Source organism: Miniopterus schreibersii (genome assembly GCF_964146895.1).
Source record: "Miniopterus schreibersii genome assembly, chromosome: 7".
Lineage (NCBI taxonomy): Eukaryota > Metazoa > Chordata > Mammalia > Chiroptera > Miniopteridae > Miniopterus > Miniopterus schreibersii.
This window is the reverse complement of record NC_138108.1, coordinates 49,069,013-49,083,414: the sequence shown is the minus strand read 5'-3', so window position 1 is coordinate 49,083,414 and position 14,402 is coordinate 49,069,013. Positions and strand designations below refer to the sequence as shown.

Below are 14,402 nucleotides of genomic sequence, written 5' to 3'. Positions count from 1 at the left end.
TCTATCTATCTATCTATCTATCTATCTATCTATCTATCATCTATCTATCATCATCTATCTATCATCTATCTATCAATCATCTATCTATCTATCTATCATCTATCTATCTATCTATCTATCTATCTATCTATCTATCTATCTATCATCTATCATCTATCTATCTATCTATCTATCATCTATCTATCTATCTATCATCTATCTATCATCTATCTATATCATCTATCATCTATCTATCATCTATCTATTATCTATCTATCTATCTATCTATCTATCTATCTATCTATCTATCATCTATCTATCTATCTATCTATCTATCTATCTATCTATCTATCATCTATCTATCTATCTATCTATCTATCATCTATCATCTATCTATCTATCATCATCATCATCTATCTTCTATCGTCTATCCACCCCCTATAATGGCTTATTTTTGACGACTCTAAATTTATAATCTGAATTTAAAAGAACCAACACACCAAACATTCAGGGTCTGAACTTATGACCTACCTGATCCAGAGATTGTGTAAGACATGGATATCACTGTTTTATAGTGTGAAAGAAACCATTAGTACTTGAAATATATTTATTAAGTAAAATATATTTTTTAAATTACTGGTTTTTAAAAAAATAAAAGCTGCTAGACTAATCGATAGCATTCCTGAGGTTTACCTGGCTTTTTCCAGTCTGAATATTTTTGCCAAACTTTCTCAGGCTGCGGTGTCCTGACAATTCATCCAGAGGCAGTGAGAACTGGAGGTAGGACAGCACAGTGAGCTGTGTTGTCACTTCCAAAGCAAAATTACTTTTGTTGAAAGGATCAACCTCTTTTAGATTTCTGATGAAGATTCATGTCCTAACAATTCTCCTGACTGTGGGTCACTTGCTGCTGAGGGATTGTTCTCTCTCTTTGCTTTGAGGGGGAAGCAGCAAGTTTCTATTACATACTGATTTCCAGGAAGGGTGAGACTTGTTTCCACTGTGAGATCACACATAAGGATTGTAGTTTCATGGCCCCTCGTCCACAGAAGATGGGAATACAGTCAGCAAATATTTATCAAGGACTGTCTCACCTTATTCCAGGACTGTCTAAGCCCTGGATGCAGAGATTTTAAAAGACAGAGAGGGTCACTGCTCATAGGGAGCTTATATTTGAATGGAAGAAACAGGTAACAAATAAGCACATATGTAAGTAAAATAATTTCTGATGCTCGTAAGTGCTATCAAGAAAACACGATTAAATACTGTGGTTGGAACCCTCTGGATGTGGTAGAAGACAGTGACCAGAGACGTCCTTTCTAAGATGGTGACACATGAGCTGAGACCTGGATGACAAGGACATAGCCAAGTGAAAATTTGGGAAAACCACAGTTCAGACCCCTAAACAGAAGTAAGCTTGACACACACACACACACACACACACACACACACACACACACACACACACAGAAAGGAGACAGTGTGGCTGGCCCTGGGAGAGTGGTAACCTGGGGCCAGAGCAGAAGGCATGTGTGGTGCTTTGTAGGTTGTGCATGAAGCTGGGCAAGTGAACTGTCCATGTGCTTCAACCACATGTTTCCCTGGCCTCTGTCTTCCCCGAAGGTGTTTCCATCACTACTATCAAATATCTGACTCCTCAGACAGGTATTGGGATCCAAGGACGAACAAACCCATTCAAGATAAAGTATCAAGGTCAATGAGCTTTCTTGGACACTCACTACTTCTATATTGCTTATTCCTAAAAGGCCACATCCTTTCAGAAAAAGATAAAGATTAATTTATAAGTGATTGATGATTCTGATACTTATATTAAATTCACTGATATGGGAAAGAAACTATTGGCTTCTGAATCAGACTGTTAATCTCTTGAGAATTAATTTACTGAAAATGCTAACTAAAATGTGGTTTACTTTATGCATCTAGCAAACCCTTACAAAATACTTACCATATGCCAAACACTGTTAGTTCTACAAATAACAACTAACTTAAACCTGCAAACAACCCTGTGGGGTAGGAGCTATTATTACCCCCCATTTCACAGATAAGGAAACTGAAGCAGAGAGGTTTGAAAACTGAGCAGTCACACAGCTAGTGTGTTACTGAGCTGGGACATAAACCAGATGGTGTGACTTTAGTATCGTGCCCTTATCTACAATATTCACTACCTCTAAAATGAGCTACAATGAACATACTATATTGAAAAGAATTGACATATAAGCTGTCTTGTATTTCATTTGAAAGGGAGCAATTTGCAATATTGCAAAGTACTACTTTAGTCTTTTGAAAAAAAACCAAGAGAGACACATTGTTCCCTGTTAGTATATAAATTACTTGTATATATTAAAGAATCATCACTCTTTATCAACTCTTAAAGCTAGAAATTTAGCTTAGTTCCAGTGTGATATAAGCAAATTTTATGACATATCTAAAATATCTATTATGCCCATGAATATCTAAAGGAACATTTTATTAACAAACTGAAGACGTGTGAATGGATAGTAGTTTTTTTAACAGACAAATAGTTTTATATCCTTTTAAATGGTTCATTAAGACATTTATCTAAAAAACTCACCTTCTGCAACAGTAAAAAAAATTCCTGCCCCCCCATAATTAATGGCTAGCAAAGATGCTCCTGTCTTTACTTGTCAATTAACAGCAATTATGAAAGAGAGAAAATGAGTTGTCAAACCACTGTGGCATGACCTTGGCTTAATTACCGCTCTCTTACTCACGGGAAACAGACTCTCTGTAACCACAGAGTGAAGGCTGGGATGCCGTACCAATAAATATTTGTGAAAGCAGATACTGTCAAAGCAACTTTTTAAGTAAAGTAAGTAATGGAGTATTAATTAGAGGCTAATAGAATGAAACCATATTGCTCTAACTTGCCAAAGACATTACCTGTTTGTCAGAAAAGAAGTGTTTATGACCAGCATGTTGGAACAGCTAGCCAATAATCTGAGCAGGTGGTCATTAGAGACTTTTGCTAGAGGCCAGATCATTTTCCCCATGAATAGCTTGGTAAGGTTCAGGCACTTATTTCTCTCTGAATTAGAAATTATTACACTTCCAATTGCAAAGGTACCTGCCCATCACGCCAAGGAAGAGTTTTAGCATTTCTCCTTTCACCGGCTGAGAATGATTTGCTGTGTTCACAATTTTTTGATCTGTTTTATTGGATAAACTCAAAATATCTGCTCTGCTGGATAAATTTCAATTATCTGGTAGGTGCCTGCTTTCTTCTTTACAAACAGCATATTTGAAAGCATTGTTTTGGTAGAATCTTCTCAGAAGACCACATAATCACTATTTAAATTAGCTCTAATTCATTTTACATTTGCTTATTTTACTGTTAACTTTCCCAGAACTGTATTTTTTGTTTTACAATTAGAACATCTGAATTTTAATTACATTACCATCAAGAAGCTCATTAAAGTCACTTAATTGGCAACATTTCCAAAAAAACCTTAGCTGGGTTTAATATATTTTAAAGAGTTACTGTCAAAGTATAATTTCACCATTACAAACAGCTTGGCAACAACATTTGCATAAAGATCTGTCAGTTTCTGAAAAATGCTCAAATGTTGGGAAAATCAGATTCGTTAAGTCGCCTTCACTGAAACAGTCCGGAAATGGAGAAATTGTCACATAAGTCATCTTTGTGACCCCTGCAGTGTGCAGAGCGCTGCTATGCACAGCATAGATATCCCAAAAAGGTTTCTGAAGAAATAAATCATACATTTTATCCTTTGGGGTAGATTTTTTAAAAAGTTAAAACCTCAAAAAACTTCCTTCGTATGTGTTCAGTTTAACAAAATACCCATTTTCTTGCTGCTTCTTTCTTACTCATTCTAAGAAATCTTATTTTTTTAAAAACGCCCTGGCCAGTGTGGCTCAGTTGGTTGAGTGTCACCCTGTGCACTGAAAGGCTGCCGGTTAGATTCCCTGTGAATGCCCAGGTTGGGGGTTTAATCCCGGTCAGGGTGGGTGCGAGGCAACCGATTGATGTTTCTCTCTCTTTCTTTCCCTCTCCCTTCCTCTCTCTAAAAAAATCAATAAAAACATGTTTTAAAAAAAAGAAAAGAAATATTAGGTGGTCACTTAGAATTTTGAAACATTTAAAAATAGCTCTAAGGTCAGCATTGTGGGACTAAGACATGCGATTATTTTGAGGTGGTATAATTTTTTGTGGTTTCCTTATTGCACACACTAGAACCCCACCCCTAGAGTACTGATTTCATTTGAACTCGCATTGTAGTTATATTCATTTCTCACTTTTACAAGACTTTCAGCTCCTGCCTACAGACAGGCATCCTCTTTAATATATGTGTCTTTTGGGGGAAGATGGGGTAAAGCTGCTAAAACAGCAGCTTACAATTGCATTTGTTGAATAAATGAATGAAAATCTCAAGTTTGTAAGAGATGAAGGATCACTGTGCAATAATAGGGTGTTGGGACACCCTGCTCCCCAAACTTCATGTGCAAGAATAAAATGTGATAAACGGTAGTTTTTATGATTTGCTCCCTACAAATATAAAAGGTAAGATGTTTGTCAATCATCCCTTCTAGTTTGGTATTTTCTACTGAAATCTTTCCCCTTTGTAGTTTATGTACCTCTTATCTTCCAAGCCCCCCCCAAATCTAGTAAAGCTCTACAAAATGTGAACATTAAACCAAAAAGAACCCTCCAAAACTCTGCCTCTTAAGTTGCTGCTTTGCTCTCCACTGTATCCTCAAAGTCCTGCAGAGCGTCTGGTACATAGACAGACTCAATAAATGTTTGTTGAATAAATGAATAAATCCGTCCTCGCACGTGGACAGTCCTGAGGAGCATCTGGGCGATTCTGCCGCAGGGGGCCAGGGAAGGCTTTATTGACAGTAATGTAGGAAACCCGAGTCCTCCAGGACACAGAGGCATTCAGTGGCCCACCGGCTGGTGAGCTTCTGTCCTGGGCTGTGTTCCTGGGTACGGTCTATGAAGATTCCTTGAGGACACAACCATCCAATAGCACTTCTTGTGACAATAGCAATGTTCTGCATCAGAGACCTACACCCATGGCTTTGTAGACCCTGGAGAATCACTGGAGGGTTCTCCATGGGAAAACGACACGTTTAGATTTGTGGTCTTTTAGACCTTGCCTCTGTGACAATGGGAACAAAGGCCCAAGGCTGGAGGCCACTTCCTGCGTGATGAGACCAAATGGCAGGTTTGCAGATCCCACCAGGCAGAATATGCCTGAGAGCACAAGGTTTTCTATTACTTTGATTGCCCTGTCCTCGCCCTGGATAGAGTTAGGCGTGACGGGTGGTGCTTCTCCTCTCCCCGCAGCTGGAGAGAGGGGATGCTGAGGAGATCTCCCGGGCCTGCTCCAGAGGCTGCTCCGCACTGAACAGAAAGGGACATAGTAGCTTCTCTCTGACCCTCAGGGCGTCGGCCGTCACCGAGGAGGTGGCCGGCCCTGAACCTGTGAGGCTGTAGCCCAGGCTCCCTGACCACCACAGGGCACCTGAAGGCTGAGGCTGAGGGCAGAGGTGGGACTCTATGGCTTGGGTAGGAGGTGTGATTTCAGAAAACAGTTGTGGAACGAGTCCTGGGCTGGGAAAGCTCGAACCTCTCGAGGAGTCTGTGTTGTGCGACCTTCGGGCCCTCCCTGCTGCAGTGTCTCATGCCCGGATTGCTGATCGGGCTGCGGAGCTTGAGAGGAGGCGCCAGGGTCGCCCACCTGCAGAGTCAAGCTAGGGATGGGGAGAGATCATCCGGCACAGTCAGGGCTGGGGAGGAGGTCCATGAAAAGTGCCCTAGGCAGTGGCTTCATGGGTACTTCCAGCATTCAGTTAATAAATAGCTTCTGCTGACCTGGGGTGGCTCCTTTTAATTCTGTGGTGATCACAGAGATGGCGAGCGGCCCATACATTTCTGATTGATGGGGACAGTTACTGGCAGAGCACTGCCTTTGTGATTTCAGTCATTGTGGCTTTTTTTTTTTTCTTTTTCAAAATGAACTCTATAGTGTAGAAGTCCAACCCCAGAAAATCTCATAGCTAGAACATTTTTCCTTTTCAGCTATTGATGTCCATTTTACTTAATTTTTGGCTTCGCTTAGGTTGGTGTGGTTTAGCAATCTGAAGGCAGTTACTATTACTAATTCAAAAAAGGGATACAAAATAGGAAGGTTTCCAATTTGGAAGCATTTCTTAAAAGGAGCCTGAATTCAAAATTCTGACTTTATCTTTATCAAATGCTCTTGGCAATGTTGAAGAAATCTTCTGGGGGAAATTTAATAAACATTTCTTGGAGGGACAGCACGGGTGCAAACATCAGGGTTTCTCTCCGAATGCCTCTCCGACTTGACTTCTGCACAGTGATCCAGCGCTGGAGCTCTAATCACAAAACCTCCCAGCCTGCTTCCGGACCCTCCTTCTTCATGACCAGCCACCCTAATATCATTCGTGTCCTTGCCTAGCAAAATCACTTCTTTGTCCCCCAAAAAACAGAACTTGCAATCAATGAACACAGACAAAATAACAGCACTTGAACTTCCTTCTTTATTTTTTGCATCATATAAACAGGTGATAAAATACTGTGTACAAAGCAAAAGGCTCGCCCCCTTTTCTCTCCTTTCACAGAGGAACAGGAAAAATGTAAACCATGTTTCCGTTGAACTCCTGAGTCCTCCCAATTTTTTGCCAGCCATTTGAACAACATTCACTTGTTTGTTTATACCAACGTTTAACAGCATAAAGAGTAACACAAGCAAACAGCCTGAGACATTTATCTGACGTGTTCAGATGGCGATACAGGCTCGTATCGGCACCGTTTTCAGTCTGACAAAGAAAAACACTGCTTTAGGAAGTGGGTCATGTGGGTGTACAGGTGCTTCGTGGACAGGCCGGCGATGCCGTGGTTCTGGTCCGAGTACCACTGAAACACAAAGGGAAGAAGCCGCCTTATTCCCGGGCCTTGGCTTTTTTATTCTCTCAGGACCTACCTAGCTAGCTTTTCTAATATTATAGCTGAAATTCTACCTAAGAACACTCGAGCACACAAATGTAAACATTTAGAGTGGGGCGATGTAAAGACCTACTAAGCTTCACCACTGTTTCATGTGCTTGAAACCATTTTTTAGATCATGGTGGCTAAGCTTTGCCCCGGGGATCAGGAGGCGGGCTCGGGTCCCAGGGTTCGTGGCTGGGTCTGTTGCTTTGCTCCTCTGTAGCTTGGTTTCCTTGTTTGTAAAATGAGGGGCCTGGATTTGATTTTCTTTAAGGTTCCTTCTAGCTCAGACATTCCACGAGGCTTTTAGTCTCTGACTCTAAATCTTCTCTGTTGCAGAAAATCCACAACACATAAACATAAACATCCTTTATAGGAGCTAAAAATATCATTAAAAAAACAGAAATATGGTATCATAGATTTAAACTTTATTGTTGGAGAGATGCTGGTAAGATTATTGTTTTCACTGAATAAAGCTGGCTAGTGGTCATGATACAATACTATAGACTTAAATGCTGAATTTACTTTGCCGGGGGGTCACAATAAAAAAAGACCAGAAAAATCTCACCTCACCCTTTGTACATTATTTAAAAAAACCCAAACAAATTTCAAAAAGGTGGGGGTTTCCTTTTCTTCATTGTTCAATATATAAGCAAGTGAGAGAGAATTTATGCTTCCTGAAGAGGGGGAAAGATAGATATTAGAGATTGTCTCCCTTGCCTTGGTTTTTGCTTTTTTCTCTCTGCTTTCATTTCCCATTCCTCATGCAAACTGGATTTTACAGTTAGCTCATTCATTCATTCACTCAGTAAAAACAGGAGCTCCTGTGGTGGGCCAAGCATATGCCAGGAGCTGAGGACATATAAAAGAAAAGATTCTCTAACTCTGAGTAGAGCTGCATGACTTCAGGAGCCTCCCGGGTCTCTGACAACTTTCCGCAATTGCTTCTTATGGAATAAACAGACCCCCAGGTTTTGCAGGTACTCTCAGCACACGGGATCACAGAACTAATGGATGTGTGAGCTAGAAGATCATCTAATCCTGTGGATGCCTTTATTTTATGCATGATTCAGCTGGGATCACCAGAGGGGCCATGGCTTGCCTAGTGTCCTTCAGGGAATTAATGAAAAAAAATCAAGATTCATTTGCTAATGTTATGATGTTACTCTACCCTCCAAAGTCTTTGTCAGATTTTAGTAAACAAACAAACAAACAAAACAAAACAAAGATAAGATTCCTCCTTTTAGCTGAGGGGTCTAAGGCCCTGAACACGAGTAGAACGAAATTATGTACCATTGCCTGGAAATCCACTTGTGCATTAACCAGAGCTTTAGCAATCTGTGCCGAGTTTTGAAAGTGCACATTATCTGCAACAAAGAGAGAGAGTGAAAGTGCTGTGAAATACCGGGAAGCGCAGAGTGACAATGTACCGCCTGGAAATGAACACCAGCAATTATCTAGTCGTGCCGTTGACACTGTCAGCCGTGCGCAATCGCACGCGTTCATGGAAACGTCCCCGACTCCTAGGTACTGACCCCGCGCACGGGCACAGGAGATGCTTAATGTTTCTTAAACAAAGTGATGCTGGCTCAGTATTTTTATGTGTAAGAGCCTTGCTTAAACCTCACCATCTGCTGTTCCGTGGATGAGAAGATAGTCTACGTTTCTGAAATATTCTGCTCTTGCCATCACGGTTGAATTCTGGAAAGGAGGAAAAATTAACATTTTAGTTGCTGCAAGTTCTAATAGAAAACCAGCTAAATCATTGTGCAATGGACTTCGCACCGATACTGAAATTATGTATTGCTTTGGTTGATAAATATTTAAGAGTCAGAGCAACACATTTCCTTCATCATTTGCATTACTTCCATCTGATTCTTGGTTTGAAAAACTGAAAGTTTATGTGTCATATGTTACATATGAGTGAGACCTTAGGCATAAATGATGCCTGCTCAAGCTGTGTAGGGGTTGGGGGTGGGGAGGGGGAGGGAACAAGAAAGAATACAATCCAAAAGGAGTGAATTCCTTTCTAGTGAGGTGTTTTGCAGCGAACAAAAGATCATCACGTTTGCTTGGGGGACCCAGCAGAAGTGGAAACTCTGTATGACAGCTTTAAAATTATTTTTGCACATTTGCAATAAATCAATAGCCTACATAAAACAAAAAATTCTTACTTTATAGTGCTCGAGATTATCATCCTTTGTTGGGAGACCCATGAATCGCTCCGTGTAGATAGATGCTATAAAATATATAAGAAGATGTTGTTTGCACATGGCATGTATCATTGCATTAACCAACGAGACCCCCTAGTTGGATCGCTGCTCCTCGGCTCTCCTGTGTGCAGCTGCTGGGGAAGGGCCTTGCTCTCCTTTCCTGCAATGCTCCACCCAAGGCTATGGCTCTGCAGTTTGCCTCGATAGGGCCGGAGAGTAATAGAGGAGGAGATTGTGGAAACAGGAGCATCTATCATTAGAAAGGGCTGATGTTTAGTTTTTTCACTTCTACCCAAAGCACGTCAGTGGAGGGAATGTTGAGATAGACATAACCCTTGGAATGACCTCATTATTTTTAAAAGAAATCACAAATGCAGCCACCTGTATTACTTTCCTTAGTGTCTTAAATAATCTGGGATGGAAATACGTGGGACAAATTCTCCTCCCTCAACACACATATACATTATTTTTCTGAATAAAGAGTCCCTGTAAGTCACAATTATCTCATTTCCAAGCCAACACAAGGAAGAAGACCTGATGAAAGCTAATTTTTGTACAATTATTAGAGTTAATTCCAAATAATCATCTTGTATTGATATTAATCATAAAAATAGGCAACCTGGGGAGGTATACTTCTTGAACAGGTATTTATTGCTCTGCTTTCTGGAGCAATGGAGCTGGAAGCTGTAAGTTGTGGTGTGGAGATGAATTATTTGGCCTTGGTCTGACTTGGTATAGGATGTGCTTAAAAGCCAGCTGTGCAGCAACTGTGCGCCTGCAGGAACACAGTTAGCTCTGGCTTTAAAGGTTTGGTTCAGCAGGAGGAACAAGGCTTCTGGAGAAAATAAGATATATTGGATTTTGGAAAAGTCCTTCCTCACTCTAAAATTTCTTTGATTGTTACAACATGATTATAATGAATCCTATAAATAACCTTGTTTATACATTGTATTTCCCCCAGTGATGCTAAGGTGAATTTTACAGCATAATTTGTTTTCCTAGCAACCTCAAATATAGAGTAATTATGTGTTAAATGTTTCCGCAGCAACATTTATGAAATGTTTCCATACCGTAGTATTCCCAGCTGGAGACTGGAGCTACTGCTATCCCACATTTGAAAAGACCAGTTCCGGAGGCAAGGGCCAGTGATGAAACATAACCACCGTAGGACTATAGAGACATTGGTATGAGTTAGTCCTACATTTACTTTCATAAACTCTCCTCTACATTTTTACAGCAACTTTACTCACAATAAGTGCTGATGGGAACTGGGGAACACGGATAAGGTAGATTAAATGTCTACCTTACACCTTTGGCAGCAAGCCCCACCAGACGTGAGGGTAATTTCATTCCCAGTAAATTTTAAATACTTGGTGTGCTGATCAGAACATGGTAAGAGCAGTTTAAAAGATGGATATAATTGCAATTTTTCTGCAAAAATCTCTCTTTTTCCCCCTCTTCTATATTTTTCCAACCAGGGCCTTGCTACAGCAAAAACAGGATTCGACTTCAAAGAAATGCACCAAAAAAGATGCTTCCCAAAATGTAAATGCAAGCTACTTCCCATAGCTTGCAAAAGTCGTTTTGAGGCAGAACTTGTATCTGTGTATTTACTTATTTTCATCACAGAACAGCAAGGGAAGGACATAAGAACCTTCTAGATTGTTTAGGACATGGCCAGGGTTTGTGTATAAGGTCGCGTTGCATATTCCGTTTTAAGGATTTCTGGCAAGGCAGCTGAAAGGAGGGAAAGCCACTGGTGTTTTAAAAATGTTACATACCCTCCCACAAATATAATACAAAAACAAAGAAATACACAAGGGAATACACCTTTCAGAGTCGTCAAGAGCAGGTTTAGCTTTCATCACTTTTCTTCCCCCAGGAATCAATAGGTAATTCCGAAATGTGACCCTAATAACATAAGGAGGTGCTTGTTGTTTGGAAAACTGAACCTTTTTCTAAAAATGAAGAAAGAACCAGAGCATCACAATTAGCCTGCATCCCCCTGGACGGCACCTCTGATCTGTGTACACAGCTGGGAGAGGTACTGCTCCTGGAATCACGGACTAAGCAGTATTCTGGGGACTCTCCAACTAGGGACGTATCTTGTTTTTAAAATATTATTACCACAAATTTCTGGAAATAATTTCCCTCAGGTCAGGAGAGATCATATCACATTTTGGTGCAGAAAGGTCCATCTTTAGAGAGGGTGAGAGTGAGAGGAGAGCTCTGCAGAGCAAGAGAGACAGACAGACAAACATGACAACTGCAGCAGGTCAGTGGCGGGGGTCTAATCTTAATCCATAAAATACATGAAATGGAGGAAAGAGCTAAACAATCTTGCTGAATTCAACAGTTAAAGGAGGAATTCTCTACCTAATTTACAGTTTGATTCATCCAGCTCTGGGGAGTTTTACTGAGGACCCCGGAGTCTAAAACACAGAATAAAAGAGGCAGTTCTGATTATACCACGGGCTCTTTTTACTACACATGGAGGAAAACGAAAACATGTTTTAATAGGGGAAAATAAATTTTAAAGATAGAAGAAATATTTTGGGCTTCCAAGTCATTTTGGTAAGTGAAAATTCACTGCCAGGTCCAAACTTTCACCTACAATACCAAAACAAATTTCTTTTGATGAGTAGGTTAGCCAACAACCATTACTGAGACAGAATATATTTTCTTCCTTCTTAATTTTAGGTTTAAATGAGAGTAGAGTAAGCCTGAGTCCATTAGAAAAATCAGTAATGCTCACGGTTTTACTGCAAATAACAATACCGGGCCCTTCTCCTCTCCTTTGTCCCAGACTAGGAAACAGCATGGAGTGAGATTGGAAGTCAAAAGCGTTTGCATATAGTAAAAAGGTTTTTGAACATTTCTGTTCAAAATCTTAGAAATCCTTGACCTGTACCTACTTGGTGATCAGATAATAGTGCTGCATCGAAATAAAATGTTCATGTTTTCAGGGTGAGTACAAACTGTCTCTAAGACTGTGTAAGAACAACACTGCTGTAGCAGCGGCACAGCGGAAGGTGTACTTTACACGCTCAGGCGGCCTAGCAAAGCTGTTCCTATTGTAGAAAGGAAGAGAGAAAAAAGCACCGGAGTTCACTTTTTTCTGCTCTCCCCTGGGTGGGGCTCCAAGGCAGAGTGGGTGGCTGCCGCGAGAAAGAACCCACGGAGCAGATTGGCCATGAGAATTCTAGAAGTTTGTCCTTTGCACTTAGAAGCTTTGCCATTTTGCTTAGATGAAGGATGTCTTTAAAACATTTTTAGAAGGGCACAGAATTGTGAGGGGTTTATGGAATATTCTTATGCGAGCTATCCGTGCACATGGGAACATTTTACCTCAGGCGATAACAATGAGCTAATGTTTGTACGGCCACGGTTATTGCAAAGGTCCTTGTGGTCCCACACAATCTGTCTCCCTTCTCTCACCTCCCACCTCCCCCTTGCTCACTGCCCATGTTCATGTTCTTTGAACTCTCCAAGCATGATCTAGCCCCAGGACTTTTGCAAATGATGTCACCCTCTGCTTAGAATGCTCTTCCCCGAGAAATAATCTGCATGGCTTACTTCCTCCCCATTTCAAGCCTGAACTAAAAAAAAAGCTCACCTTTCCTTCTGATCTAAAAACCTACCAGCGCTGCACACCAATCTCCTTTCGTGTTTTGTTTTTCTCCAAAGCACTAAACATCCCTTAGCATACTACACATTTTACTTACTTATCTTTGTTTATTGTCTTTCTCCCAACCATTCCCAACTCCAGAAAGGTAGAGATTTTTGTCTGTCTTGTTAATGATTATATATATCCCCAGCACTGGGAATATGACCTAAAACACAGTAGGGATATATTTTTTAATATACAACTTTCCTATTAACTCCTCTAACCCTCACAGTGACTTGGTGAGAAAATTATTGATGAATTTCCTGAAGAAACTGAGGCTCGAGGTCCACTGAGAGTAGTTACGTAGTCAGTAAGCAGCAGAGCTGGGATCAATCCCAGGACGCCTGGCTCTACAACCCATGCTGTTTCCTCTACATCCCTACACTTGAGCAAACATCTTGGGGAGCTTTAAGTTTAGAATATAATATAGTCTCATTAGAGGTGCATTGGTCCTACTTTTACATCGTTGATCACACATAGCAATTCAAATTGCTTATAATTAGTCACTGGAAGAGAAAGGAGCTAAGATTAAATCATGAACTAATGCTTATTCAACACCACCTGGCTAGGCCTATATTAACAAAGCAAAGCCCATAAATGAGGTTGTTATTCTAATAATTTAGGCAAAACCCCCGCTGCTCTTCAATTGTCAGAAAATAATTGCTCCAAGTTTACTCCGCATAAACCAGGGTTTTGCAACCTCAGTGCTATTGACATTTGGGGCTGGGTAGTTCTTTTTTCGGTGAGATCTGTCTTGTGCATTGTGGGATATTTAACAGCATCCCTGGCATCTCTTCACTAGATGCCAGGAGTACTACCCCAATTGTAACAACCAAAAACCTCTCCAGACAGTGCCAAATGTCCTCTGAGGGACAGAACTGCCCAGTTAAAACCTCAGTAACAACAGACACTTCCTAGGCACAGTACTAGGGGCATAGTGGATATCTAATAAGCAGCTAAAAACAGGACTGGACTTTGGTTTGTGTGAGCCAGGAAAAATGAAAAGGTAAGATAAAAATTCCTCATCTCGTCTTCATCTGAATAGTGGAGGGAAACATAAGATTTGCAGTTCATTGACCAATTGACTCCAGAGAGTGTTATGTGGTTAGCTATGGTAAATTTCTCAGCCCACTAACATGCCTAACTCTTCATGGAATCAGAAACTTCCTTCCCAAATATGGAACACAATAATAGCTAAATAACTCTCATGGCCATTCCCAGTGTCTTCCTCTTACCTCTCTCAGTTTCCCCTAGGTCCCTGATTATTATACTATAAAAGAGCACTCAGAGCTATGACCTCTTCCCATCACCTACTTCACTGCCTAAATTCAGGTCCTTGGTATTTGTTGCTGGCATTATTTGTCTCCTAACTCCTTGGCCCGCTCCCTCCCAGCACCACAGGCCATCTTTTACTTCACAGCCAAGAATATCTTCCTGAGACACCAATTCCACTTCCTGTTGAGTTCAAGAGCACTTCACAAAAAGGTATCCCTGGAATCAAATACTTTTTGGTGACACTGTATTAAAA

General features: G+C 40.7%; 1 protein-coding gene across 1 annotated transcript in view; it reads right to left on the bottom strand.

Annotated features, from left to right (window-relative positions):
* Window positions 1-6,527: 6,527 nt before the first annotated feature.
* The window catches only part of FAP (fibroblast activation protein alpha), a 66,146-nt gene continuing 58,271 nt past the window's right edge, over window positions 6,528-14,402 (bottom strand). Inside the window, exons 22-26 of the mRNA XM_081143325.1 lie at window positions 10,278-10,377; window positions 9,169-9,233; window positions 8,623-8,695; window positions 8,288-8,361; window positions 6,528-6,922 (exon numbers count right to left, since the gene is read on the bottom strand). Coding sequence (XP_080999451.1) covers window positions 6,821-6,922; window positions 8,288-8,361; window positions 8,623-8,695; window positions 9,169-9,233; window positions 10,278-10,377 — 414 coding nt within the window. The 3' untranslated portion in view covers window positions 6,528-6,820. The remainder of the gene's footprint in view (window positions 6,923-8,287; window positions 8,362-8,622; window positions 8,696-9,168; window positions 9,234-10,277; window positions 10,378-14,402) is intronic.